Raw genomic sequence first — 14,070 nt, forward strand, 5'->3', positions numbered from 1 at the left:
GTGAGTGTGCATGCACGACAAACATGAAGTCTCTGATGGACTAAAAGGAAAAATTGTTTTGAGCAGAGATGCTGAGAATTCTCTCCTGAAAGGGCAGAGAGAAGGTGCGTGAGTGGCCGTGGCAGCCGGCTTCAAGATGCACTGCTTGGAGAGTCTATTCATATCTATGGAACTCTATGATTTTCATCAAAAGATTAAGTTTGTTCTAAACTGGAGGAAATAACACCAATATTAAGGACTCTCAGATGTTAAATATATTTCCAAACTTGTACGTCACATCAACACCCTTTACTGGAGTTATTCTGGAAGTTTTTACTTTTGTTACCAAAAAATTCACTTCAACTGTACTACTTAGCAAACTCCAAAAGAGGACAGATTTGAGGACCCCCAAACAGGTTTACTTGGTGGCTCTAATTTTTCAAGGAAATTGGGACCAAACTGTCCTTACCGTATTTCTTAAACATTTTGCTTGGGTGGTTTTTTTCCTTTTTCTTTTTTTCTTTTCAGGATTAATATTATTAATGGGAGGAATACAAGGGGGGCAGAGCAAGTAACATCAATGAAAATTTACTGTATTTTTCCAGAACGTCAGGTTCTAATTATGAGAAAAATTTGAATGCATAATGATGCTTTCACAGAACCTAGAGAAAATGTGTTTCTTGTCCTCCAGGCATTTTATAGTGTATTATAATTTATATTAATGAAATACTGACTCTCTTTTTCTAAAAAAAAATTATTTCATTTTTTGAGATGAGGTCTTACTATGTTGCTCGGGCTGGTCTTGAACTCCTGGGCTCAAGCGATCGTCCTGCTCTGGCCTCCCTAAGTGCGTGCTAGGATTATAGGTGTGAGCCACCACAACTAGCCTTTATTGGCTTTCTTTAATGTCATGAGAAAATGATGGTCTGGACACCTGAAAAGACCAACTGCACATGCAGGAGTACAAATAACATGAATATAAAATCATCATCTTTTCACATGTGGAAAGACTGTACCCTGAACTGCCCACTTCAACTTTCAGACGAGCTTCTGCTCAACCATTTGGCTTCTTGGCACAGAACATATGCATGAAATTCTTTCACCTCCATGTAAGTGATTTATCTGGAACTATGCCCTGATAAATCACCCTTGTCACTCTTCCCCTTTACTTCCCCTGTCCCCTCATATAAAGCTCCAGGTTCCTGTTTTCGAAACTCTGTAATAGTTGAACATAGGGCACAAAATCCTGCTAATTTTCTCTCCCAATTTAACAACAATGTGACTTTAACCCCTTGGCAATTGATGTTGGTCAGGATTTCCTGGCAGTAAATACTCAAGGACAGAGAGAGGAATCAGCACCCCACCATCATGCCAAACCATTTCATTTTTTTTTTTTTTTTTTTTTTTTGAGATGGAGTTTTGCTCCTGTTGCCCAGGCTGGAGTGCAATGGTGTGATCTAGGCTCACTGCAACCTCCACCTCCTGGGTTCAAGCGATTCTCCTCAGCCTCCAGAATAGCTGGGATTACAGGCACCCACCATCACGCCCGGCTATTTTTTTTATTTTTTATTTTTTAAATTTTTTTAGTAGAGACGGGGTTTCACCATGTTGGCCAGGCTGGTCTTGAACTCCTGGCCTCAGGTGATCCACCCACCTCTGCCTCACAAAGTGATGGGATTACAGGCATGAGCCACTGCACCCGGCCCCATTTCAGCTTTTTCAATCCTTTCTGCATTCTGAAGAAGAGGTGAACTAGCAGAGAATTCTGGGTGTTGACATGCAAATGAACACCAGTTTTTTTTTTTTTTTTCCCTAGTCATATCTGATTATACTGTTTTCACTGCATTTCTGAAGGCTGCATAGATTTTTTTCACCCTCCAGGTAGATCTGTCAAACTGCAAGAGTGATCCCTGGGTGGGCGTGGTCTGCCTTTCTTTGCAACCAATTCACCAATTCTTAGATAGCAGACAGTTCAGTTTCATATTTCACAGGGGACCTCCTTACCCTCAAACCTAGTGAGAAGATCGTGGCCAGCCTGCTTTATGGAGAGAGAACCCCTTCAAACCCTGGTTAAATTTGGTCTGTATTTTATCTTGAATCATTAATTTAACATGACATTTGGTACAATGTGGTAAAATGTTCCATACAAAATGTACTGCACTTCCATGGCTGTGTTTTTCTATTTTTTAGAAAGCAAAGTGGAGTCCTTACACTTTCCATCAGCTTGGACAGTATCATCCAAAGATTGCCATTATAGGAGCCGTGTCATCCTCAAATTTTGTCTTAATGATTTTACACTTCTAGTTTGGGGCTAACAGTGTATTTATCTTCAGACCCTACATCAAAAGGCTGGGTAAACATCCCTCCTTAACAGGAAAGAAAGTTTAATTACAACTGGGACATGAGGGGTGAATTCAGGTTTTGTGGGGCATAAAATATACATAGTAGTGGAGCCTCTCTAAGGAAAATATTACAAATTATGAGAATAAAATTGCTTGGGCCCTTCCTCAAGCACTGGAAGGAGCTCTGCACAAGGGAAGAGCCCCATGAAGCTTCATTAGCTTCATGGTGAATCTGTCACTGGTCATTGTGTGCTTGTGCTTTTCATATACTGGACAAACCAGAACGGAATGAAGAAAGCTGCACGTGAACCCAGTGTTTTTCCAGGAAAGCAAAATGATTTCTGTAAGGAGAAATCAATTTTTTGAGGGCTACATCAAATATAATTAATTTTGAATATTTCAATTTTCAATATTTTGACACATTTTGATTTTCAATTTTGACATATTTTGATTCTAAAAAATATATTTTGATTTTCAGGATGGGATTAAAAGTACTATTTTATATAGATAAGTAAATTCAATTATAGATCTATGGCATGCTTCCTATGTAGAATACAAAGACAATGGGGTAAATGGGATTAATGATGAAAATAGAGTAATTAATTTTTTTTTTACCTTTTTGAATGGAGAAATAGAACAGTAGTGTTAATGACAAATCCAATAACATCAGCATTTTAACATGAGTTATGAAAGGTATTATACATGAATGCTGTAAGTTTACACTCCTTTTGAATAACAAAATAGCAAGCTAAGGGAGATAAACATGAAAATCACTCAAAAAGCACAGGGTATTCAGGGTGACTTTTCTAATTTGGCAGATTGAATGAGTGTAGTCAACCCCTCTACTCTCTCTCAAACAATCACTTGAGGTAACAAGTGTAAAAACTGGCTTGGAAAAATGTGTGCCTCATGAAGTGTGGCTTTCCTGATGTTCTTAGTTTTACCAGGGAAAAACACTGAATTCTTAGGGCTCATCGTTTTCATTTTGTTTCCTTCTTCCTTTTTATACATCTGACTTTCATCACCTTTCACACACACGGTTCTCCTCGGTTAGCTACAATCCAAAACTCATTGGTTTGGTTTCCTCAGCCTCTTGTTAGTTTCTGCCCCTGTTGTTCCTGTTTCCCTCTTGTTGAGAACCATGAGATTTATAGGACATAAGGGGTCTTCAGAAGTAATCTGCCCCATCATTCTCTGACTAATGAATAAACGGAAGCCAGAGACATTCCAAAGTCAAAGTGCCATTTATAGCAAACCAGGAACTAGAACCTAAGCCCCGATTCTGGGTTGAGAAATTTTCCCTTTCCATTGCTTTCTATAGGACTTCCCCACTTCTTCTTTTCCTTTTAAAATGACTATTCTAGGATGAACTGGAGATTTTAAACTAACGCTCTTACATGCTGGGGTCTTGGGGCAGTGCCTTGTGAACCACTGTTTCCTAGAGGTGCTGGTGGAGTGCTATGTGTGATGGAAGTGAAGTTTGAAAGCTGTCAAAGATATTCTGCTTTTCTGCAGGGTTTAGAGATTTAAGACAAACAAATGAAAACTTAATATGAAGAATTATTCACACTCTAATGAACTAGCACATAACCACAGCTCTTAAAAAAATCAATTGCCAGCCAAAGAGTTACTCAGCGGGCAAACAAGGGTATTGGCCAACTGAGTCCAGCCATTGGAAAAAAAAAATCCAAGTGCTTTTCTTTTTAACTCTATAAAATATTATTTTTAACTTATTCTCTGAAAGAACACACTGGTTCAGATCTTTTACATCTTTAGCTATTCCTGACAGTCCTGGCAATAGAAGAATTTATTTTATTAATATTGATACATGGATGAATGATCCCAGAAGCCTAACTTCTCCAGCAGCCCCAGAAATGAATTGGCACTACTATCCTGATTTTATTTCTACTGGGGTCCCTAAGCCCCTTTCTCTGAGGATTCTGCCTGATGTCTTTCCTTTGGGGAGCAAATTCCAGCTCAGTCAGGCTTTTCCAGAGATAAAGGGAAAAGAGCCCATATGTTGTTGAGCTGTAAGTGTAGGATTTAAAAGGACAGATATCTTTCCAATAGCTTTGAGTCACTGGGTTTGATGGCCATTGTAAATTTCAGAATGCACAAACTTAAACGGGTAAGGAAATGTTTTCATAGAAGTTTACATTTCCATATTGATTTTATTCTTCACTAGTTTCATATTTCACACACTATTTAGAAAGACCATTTTTTCCAATGGCACCAGTTTGCTCTTATAATTATAAAAACGGTGACTTCACATGTACCTACCATAAACAATGTGATGCTTTGGAACCCAAAGTCCAATATAGCACAAATAAAAAGTTTTATTCCTTATTTGCAGATAGAGTGCAGCCAGAGCTTCGCCATCTCTTAGATAGGGGGTAAAAAGTTGGCAGGCACATCAAGCGTTTTTCTATTTATTGTTTTATGACAAACCATGGCACTGAAAATGGTTTTTGAAAACCACTGTTTATTTTCATCAACAAACATGGGATCATGTGACAATGATACACCCAGTGTGATCATCACACCAGGGTAATAGTCAAACACTGGGCACTTCCAAAGTCCATTCAGTTATCAAACTGCCTTCATGAAACAGAGCACCTAGTTCTGGCATATGCATGGTTTTCAGAGTGCAGAAAGATCTCTTAAATAAGGGGCCTTGGCTGGAGCAAGCCACTGAAAGGGAAATAGGTTGTACGGACAGTCAGTTCCATCCTATTGAGGGTGGTTAAAAGGTCTATTGCTCCTAAAATTTCTTGCCCGGCAATCTATAGCTGACGATTCCATATCCCATCTTTTCCTGGCCCTAAGCCTAAAATTCCCAAGCATACTCTTATTTAGGCAAAACAATGAAAAGTAGGGCATCATACACCAAGGATATGATGTTAAAGTTGGTAGAAGGGGAGCAGGGGAATTTAATTTATCCATTTGAAAGGTGCAAGTGGCCCTAGGGAATAAGATACAGGAGAAGGAAGTTTAGTTGGGGAGGGGAAGGAGTCCTGGTCTGCCTAAAGGCAAATGCTGAGTGGGCAGCGGGCATTCTACAATAGGCAATGGTGAAATTGAGCAGTAAGATACATTTAAAGAATGGCCTCTTCAATCAAGTCATTTCCTTTTCCAAAGGTTCTGGGTAATTGGTCACCCACTATTCTGAGGGCTAGGGTCACCCTCCCCTAGCCTTGGCCTAACCAACACTAATGACATCAGTCTCAAGCAGGGTGTGTAAGAAATGCAAATTGCTCTGCTGCACAGCCATAGCCACTTTTATATACCTCCCACCCTCTCAAGAGTCCACATTTCTGCAAAACTTTTCCTATCAATGCAAATCTTAACTTTCATGAGTCCTGGCCAAGAGATAACATAATACCCCTGAGATAGATGCTATCAAATGAATAACACGACCATGTAGATAAAGAACAAATCTCTAGTCTCGTTGGAAATCACATTTTGGTTTTTTTTTCTTTCCCATATTCCTCTCTGAACTGTTTCTTTCCACTAGTGCTTAATTTGATTTTGCAAGATAAGGAGAAGAGAGGGTGCCAAACAATTGTAGTTTAGTTTTGTGTCATCAGTGAATGGATTATTTTAATTTGGCCCAGTCTCTCTTTTTCCAGACCCTGCCTGAATCCAGATCATCAATGATGTCCAGTTTGGTAAGCAAATATTGGGCTAGAGGCCCTCTGTTGAAAGTCCAGAATTTCAAAGGGCATAGGCAACCGTGTTTAACTCAATTAAGCAAATATAGTCTGAGTAACTATTAGGGGCAAGACACAGTTCTAGTTACTGGAAGAAAATGACAAACGCTTGGCCTCTGAACCTGAAAAGCCCATAATCAAGCATTTTACAGCTCTCTCCTTTAAATAGCTTAATACCTGTTTATTTCATAAAGAACCTCCTTATTTTTTAACTCAAAGATTTAGAGCCAAGGAGTCAACTGGAGTGAGGTATCTTGAGGGTGTCCTCCAGTAACACAGATAACAGCACGTTGGACACCAGTAGTGTAATTTTAAGTTCTTGACCACCGAGGCTTTTTTTTTTTTCTTCAGTCTTTTGCCTGACTTTCTGGTACTATTAAGTTGACAGGATTTCTAATAAGGATTGCAGGTATGAATTGGAGGATGAAAAGAAGGTGAGAAAGCAGTTGATGAAAACTAATCATGGCTGGTGGCTCACACCTGCAATACCAGCTCTTTGGGAGGCTGAGGTGGGAGGACTGCTTGAGCCCAGAGTTCAAGGCCAGCCTGGCCAATACAACAAGACACTCCCACCTGGGAAACAGAGCAAGACCCCACCTCAAAAAAAAAAAAAAAAAAAGAAAGAAAAGAAAAGAAAAGAAAACTAACCAAAACTGTAGATAGTTTGCTTTAGGGCTCTTTCCTTTTCAGCAATCCTTTTAATTTTTTCTTCCTGGATATGAATGGTTTATTTTCTGTAGTCCAATCAGCTATGCAGAGGTCTTCATTTATTTTTGATTTGCTATGGCCAATTTTCTCATTGAACGAATGAGCTTTATGAACACCAGTGTTGTGCAGTCCTGTGCATGTAAAAGCCAGCAGTCCTAGTCAAGGACTTTTGTAATTTGAAAAGAACCGAAACAGCACAAAAATTTTCCAATTGTGAATATGTTGGGATAGCAGATGAGGTGAAGAATTCCTACTATTCTAAAAATTGAGAAAAAACAATCATAGAAAGTTTTCTCAGAGCGAAGCTTTCTTAGTGTATTATATCTCCCTGGCTTACTACCAGCAAGTGGGAAAGACTAGCTTCCTAAAGTACTGTGCTACTGAGGAGCTAGCATGCTACGAATGCTCTGAACTAGAGGCCAGAAAACCTGCATTATAGTCCCAGGTCTTCTATACACTTGCTGTGGGGTCTTAGGGCAAAATGTTTAACCTCTCTGGACTTTATTTTCCTTATCTCTAAAATAAAGAGGATAATAATAGCAGTAGTCAGGTACATGTGGCTTAAACCTAATAAATGTGCAAGGTTTTTTTATACTGTAAAGAATTGAATCCAGGTATATTATTGTTGAGGTATCAAAGACCTATTTTCAAATCAGAAAACTCATTGTCCTTATTACCGTATGGCTTTATGCCATAAGTTTCCTTTTTCTATTAACTGATTCTACTCTTACTAAATGGTTTAGCTAAACAGAAGAACTACCATCTTGAGATAGTCATCAAAATACATGAAAGGTTAATGAGATTTTCCTAACAATATATCTGAATAGGGGAAAAGTTACACATATCTATCAAGTAATTGCATAGCTCTCTGGGAGGTGTTCATGTGAAAATAAATGACTGCATAGAAGGGCTTTCCATGGCTGGGATGGTGTCTTCTCAGTGTGTTCTGCAGTTCTTACAGCCCTAGGAGCATTGTGCAGACATCAGAATCAAAGCCAAACCCTGTCATTAAAAACTGAGCTACAAAGCCAGGCGCGGTGGCTCATGCCTGTAATCCCAGCACTTTGGGAGGCAGAGGCGGGCCGATCACGAGGTCAGGAGATCAAGACCATCCTGGCCAACATGGTGAAAACTCATCTCTACTAAAAATACAAAAAAGTTAGCTGGGCGTGGTGGCGTGCACCTGTAGTCCCAGCTGCTCGGGAGGCTGAGGCAGGAGAATTGCTTGAACCAGGGAGGCAGAGGTTGCAGTGAGCCGAGATCACGCCACTGCATTCCAGCCTGGCAACAGAGCAAGACTCTGTCTCAAAACAATAACAACAAAAAAAACTGAGGTACAGAGACATGATCCAGGTCATCCAAGCTGATGGCAGAATTGGGACTAGAATTCAGGTACAATTTTATTCTATAATTCCATGTTGTTTTCTCAGTTTCCAGTGAGGGAAGAGCTCTGCTGCTTGGAAAACCTAACTCAGTAACAATTACAACCCATTCTGGGTTTTCTAAACAGTGCTGCTCAATGAGTGAACAGATGTTGGAGAGTCCACTGGAGTGGTCCAGGCAGCTCAGAGCCTTGCAGAAGATAAAATTCACATATGTAATAAAAGGATAGAGCTTCTAGTTGCCCCGGAATAATCAAGAATGCTACAAGGAAAGAAAGGTAACATAATATCTAGAATCTATTTTTATGCCTCATGTTGAACTTCATAAGAGGTAACTCTAGACCAGCCTGATCAACATGGTGAAACCCTGTCTCTACCAAAAATACAAAAATTAGCCGGGCATGGTGGTGCATGCCTGTAATCCCAGCTACTCGGGATGCTGAGGCATGATAATCGCTTTAACCTGGGAGGCGGAGGTTGCGGTGAGCCGAGATTGTGCCACTGCACTCCAGCCTGGGCGACAAAGCAAGACGACATCTCAAAAAAAAAAAAAAAAAAAAAAAGGAGGTAACTCTGGTAGTTCTCCTGAAAGGTGAAATAGTGGGATTCAATACCTTTTCTAAACCTAGGTCGGGTTCTTCCCAGAGTAAAGCTTGAATGAATATTGCTGTGGCCAGTTATTTTGATGCCGAGAAAGGAGATGGATCCTAAAAGAGGGTGATAGGCTGAGGGGGCTTAAGTTCATTCATTAAAGTTAGGATGACCAATACATTCTTACACTATTCTCAAAGACTTTATGGACTTTTCTCCCTCTTCAAAATAATGTTGACTTATGCTATCTGAAAACACTTCCTGCGTTTCAGACTCAGCCTGCAATATGTTAACGGCCAACAGTTGAACAATATTCTGCGTGTGCATTTGTAGCGCAGTAAACCATTTACTCAAAGAAACAAAAACCCAAAACAACTCCCCGCCTCCCCCAATGAAGACAGCAGAAGAGAACTAACTGATTTGTCTGTTGTCTTTCCTGTCAAGATCGCCCTCGCCTTTGCTTTGGTCAGCGGGAAGGACTTTATGTATGAGTCATACAAATGTTTTGCCAGGGCCCGGAGGTCAGCGGACTCTGGGTTCAGCTGGTCGATATCACTGGAGATCTCCGCCAACAGCTTCTCCTTCTCAGCCTGTGGCATCCGCCCAAACCTGATGGCTATAGAGGAAGAGGAATGACAGGATGAATCATTGGATTACTACTGCTCTGAACACACACTGTGCTCTCCCAGCCCTCGTTCCCACACGGTAGAAGCCCTCCTCCTCCACTGCTCTTGAGTTCTGGTTTCTGTCTACCACTTTGCTCATGTTTTTATTTCACAAAAGTAGCACAGACCATCAGTAAAAATTAAACTGTTCACTTTCACTTTTAAAAGTTAATGCATAATGCTGCTGAGAAAGTGAAAGAATTCAAGAGTTTAGCAAAGGGAGGGAAGTATGTCGATTTAAATGTGAAATAATTGAGAACCAACTCCTACTCATCCCTCAAGGCCCAATTCAAAGGTCACCTTCTTTGTATCCCCAGCACTTGACCTAAGGTCAGGCACTAGAAGGATCAACACGTTTCATGAATTAAAATACGAAACTGTGCAGAATTCAAAGTTGTACAGACATAGGCTTTGTTCTCAGGGAGTTTGTAAGATCTGTTTGTCTCTGTTAAAAAGAAATATGGATGGTGCTTTATCACATCTTACTAGTCCAGAGAGCACTTTTACACGTAGTGGAGAGAAGCCATAGTTATCTCCCGACTCTCCACAGTTATCACTTAATGATGTTTGTCAGAAAGACAAACTGGCTGCCTGTAGGGTGAGGAAGTGTGAAAGAAGATAATGAAAGAAAGAAAAGCAAGGAGGAAAATGTAAGAGGGGTTAGTGGGGGCTAGTTTGGGGAAAAAATAAACTGTAACTTTTCAACTCAGATATGTTTTCTTTCCTTCTTACCAATATGTTCAGCAAAATATTATTTTGAATCATGTTCCTTTGGGAGCACACTTTGGGTTCTATGTTTCCCATAATAAGGGTACCTGGTCATCACGTCCATTGTTCCCCATGCATACATAGCTCTGTTCTTACACTCACAATGTGGTATCACAGCCATGCGTTTTTATGGTGATCGGCTTCACTAGACTATATGCTCCTCGAGCGCAGAGACTGTCATATTTGTTTATGTCTCTAGCAAGACTCTGTCTCTGCTGAATCCCAGAACAAAGAGATTTTTATTTTATTTTATTTTATATTTTGAGATGGAGTCTTGCTCTGTCGCCCAGGCTGGAGTGCAGTGGCACAATCCCAGCTCACTGCAACCTCCACCTTCTGGGTTCAAGCGATTCTCCTGCCTCAGCCTCCTGAGTAGCTGGGATTACAAGGGGTGGGCCACCATGCCTGGCTCAGTTTTGTATTTTTAGTAGAGACAGGGTTTTACCATGTTGTCCAGGCGGGTCTCAAACTCCTGACCTCAAGTGATTCACTCAGCCTCCCAAAGTGTTGGGGTTACAGGCATGAGCCACTGCGCCCAGCCAGAGATAGTTATTTTATATGTTATTATGCTAAGAGTAGCATTTCTACCATGAGACTTGACAGCACATGACAACTTTCCCATCTGAGTACTCTGTGAATATTACCTTGGATTTTCCCAAGAAGAAATTGACATGTACCCTTGAGTCTCAAATTCATAAATTCATTTCCATTGACCCTAAATAAATTTTATCGCTGACTAATACAACTATTGTTCTGTAGGGGCCTCCTTAGAGACCAGACTTGGGAGTTAGAGGGGAAGAAAATCTTACCTCTCAGTTGGGATTCCTTTAAATTGAATTAGCCTATATTTAGATACTTTTAGTGAATATATCCTTGGTACATGGCCTCTTCATATAGAAACCTTTAAACTAGGAGGTTTTGGTCAAAAATCCTGTTTCGCTACTCACTCTTCCCCATTTCTTTCTGTGTTGCTCCATGGGGCTGGGGTATGGTTGTTCATATTTTTATCTACTGGTGACCCCAGCCCCTGGCGCTAGGCTTGTCTGGGTCCCTCAGGATATGACCTCATCTCACAGCACTGATCACAGGAATTAATCTATAATGTTTTCTTTCCTCCCTTGCCATTTAATCTCCACAAAGGCAGGAATCTTGTTCATTATTGTATCCTCAGCACTTAGTACAATTTCTGGCACATATTAAGTCCTTGTCTACTGTATTTTGAAATACAATGGAAAGAAAACCCCAGATAGCATATTCCTTCAAAATCCTCTGTGACCTCCTGACCACTTGCTCAGATAGAATTCCTTATGCAGTTGGCCCTCCATACCCGCAGGTTCCACATCTGCAGATTCAGCCAACTGTGGATTGAAAATATTTGCAAAAAAGAACCAATAAAAAATAATATGGGCTGGGTGTGGTGGCTCACACCTGTAATCCCAGCACTTTGGGAGGCCAAAGTGAAAGGATTGCCTGAGGCCAGGAATTTGAGAGCAGCCTGGGCAACCTAGAGAGACCCTGTCTGTACAAAAATAAAAATAAAAATAAAAATAATCAGTTGGGCGTGGTGGCGTGCACCTCTAATCCCAGCTACTCAGGAGGCTGAGGTGGGAGGATCCCTTGAGCCCAGGAGTTTGAGGCTGCAGTGAGTCGTGATAGAGCCACTACACTTTAGCCTGGGTGACAGCAAGACTCTGTCTCTAAAATAAATAAATAAAACAATGATAAAAAATAAGACAAATGAAAAAATACGTATAACAACTTTTTTTTTCTTTTTTTTTTTTTCGAGACAGGGTCTCGTTCTGTCACCCAGGCTGGAGTGCAGTGGCACAATCATGGCTCACTGCAGCCTCGACCTCCTGGGCTCAATCGATTCTCCCACCTCAGCCTCCTGAGTAGCTAGGACTACAGGTGTGTGCCACCATGCCTGGCTAATTTTTAATTTTTTTGTAGAGACAGGGTTTCACCATGTTGCCCAGGCTGGTCTCGAACTCCTGGGGCTCAAGGGATCCTCCTGCCTCCACCTCCCAAAGAGATGGGATTACAGGCATGAGCCATGACACCTGGCCATAAGAACTATTTATACAGTATTTATACTGTATTAGATATTATAAGTCATCTAGAGATGATCTAAAGTATACAGGAAGGTATGTGTAGGTTACATGCAAATACTATGCCATTTTATATCAGAGACTTGCACATTTAGGAATTTTGGTATCTGAATGGGTCCTGGAGCCAATCCCAGGGAGTAAGGAGGGATGGCTGTACTACGTTCATTTCTTGTTCACCAGTAGTTCCCAACTGAGGAGTGGGGAGGGTAGGGGAGGCAGAGCATATCAGAGTCACTCAGTAACTTCTGACATTATATGTCTTCCACGGGAGATTTTGATGGGCCATCCATCCACTGAATTAGGAGTATATAAAAAACCTGGGGTTTGGGACAGTTTATAAAAAACTTCCTAAATGCTGGGCTCCTGTTGTATGCATACATTAGCTCATGTATTAAACTGTTACTATACTACAACGTTGGTTTATATCAGTTATTCTACTCAAATATAAATTATATGAGTAACAGGTTTTCTCATCTTTGCTCATAGGTGTAACAAAATACACATAGTAGATTAACAATAAATGTTTGATGGATTAAGCTCCAAAATATCAGGTTTAAAAACAGACAGAAAATGAGACACTATGTCCATTAGTAAGTTTGGGAAAATGATCATGAGAAAAGCACTAAGTAAGAAGGCGTATTAAAAGAAGAAGGAATTTTGGTGTAAAACTCAGAGAAAATCAGTCATCCTATAACAAAATAGAGGTGACTAGAAATCACCAACTATCTGCTGCTCCTGAACTTCTGTTATTTCACAGACCACACAATACTGTCTCTTTATTCAAGGAATAATTATTGAATGACTACTGTGTGCCAGGCATGGTTCTAAGCTCTGATTCAGTTTTTATAGGTAAGAGGCTATAAACATATGCAAAACTTTACACACCTAGAAAAGCAATTTTTTCCTAACGGGTAATCAAAAAAGTTAATTTAAATGGACAAACAGCCAAAGATAGCCACTTACTACATTTACTAGTCTTGCTTTTCTATCATCTAACAAATATAACCAAAAAATACCCCTAAAAACCATTTTAGAATTAGGACATATTAAAAATGAGATCCCTCTGCTATAATCTCACTAAAATGTATTTTTATAAGTTGAAGTTCCCCCCAAAGGCTAACTCTAATGAATAAATTATCTGTATTGTTAAATGCCCATGCTACAAATTAGGTTCCATTTAACTACCAGTGCAACCAATTACATAGGTGATTCTAGCATTTTTATACACCAGAGGTTCATAAAAGGAATGAAAAATCGATCCCATTTGGTGAGACTAAATTCACATAAAACACACACAAATCTGAAATTGTACAGAAAACAAGCATTTTTATTTGCCTACTTTTTTTTTTTGTTGTTGTTGTCTTTCAGCTGAGGCACGCATATCTTTTTTAAGGGGGAAAAAGCCAGTTCTATTATTTCGTTGCTTTTGAGTCCCACATAATCGTACCTATCTACCTCATGTGAGGTGGTAAGAGGAGGCACAAGAAGTGTTTAACACAGTGCTAGGCACATGGCAATGCTTAACAAACACAGCTTTTATTGCTGTGGTCTTGGTAACTATGGCTGCTGTGGGTTCCAGACCAGGCTAGTAGTCATGGCACGCTGACCTATCCCACAGAGAAAGAACAGAATCTGAAAACCTAATCTATGTGTCTATCTGTCTGCCTATCTCTATTTCTATCTTTCCATCTTTAAATTGTTTGTGAGATGGTGTTTTTTAGTTAAGTAATTCTTGAGCCTCAGGTTCTACCCTTTATGTGGAGAATCTGACAACCAAGAGGAGGAAAGCAATGGAGGTTGGGAGGTGTTTCCTGCAA

The 14,070-nt window shown here is 40.1% G+C and overlaps 1 protein-coding gene across 5 annotated transcripts in view; it reads right to left on the minus strand.

Moving 5' to 3' along the window:
* The window catches only part of PPARG (peroxisome proliferator activated receptor gamma), a 146,669-nt gene that overhangs the window by 19,174 nt on the left and 113,425 nt on the right, over positions 1–14,070 (minus strand). For 4 of the 5 annotated variants that reach the window (XM_024243965.3, XM_054550182.2, XM_024243964.3 and 1 more), the window contains 1 exon segment: positions 9,129–9,328. The exons of the other annotated variant lie outside the window; for it this stretch is intronic. In XM_024243965.3, coding sequence (XP_024099733.1) covers positions 9,129–9,328 — 200 coding nt within the window. 5 annotated transcript variants of the gene reach the window in all.

The sequence above is a fragment of the Pongo abelii genome, chromosome 2, assembly GCF_028885655.2.
Source record: "Pongo abelii isolate AG06213 chromosome 2, NHGRI_mPonAbe1-v2.0_pri, whole genome shotgun sequence".
Classification (NCBI taxonomy): Eukaryota; Metazoa; Chordata; class Mammalia; order Primates; family Hominidae; genus Pongo; species Pongo abelii.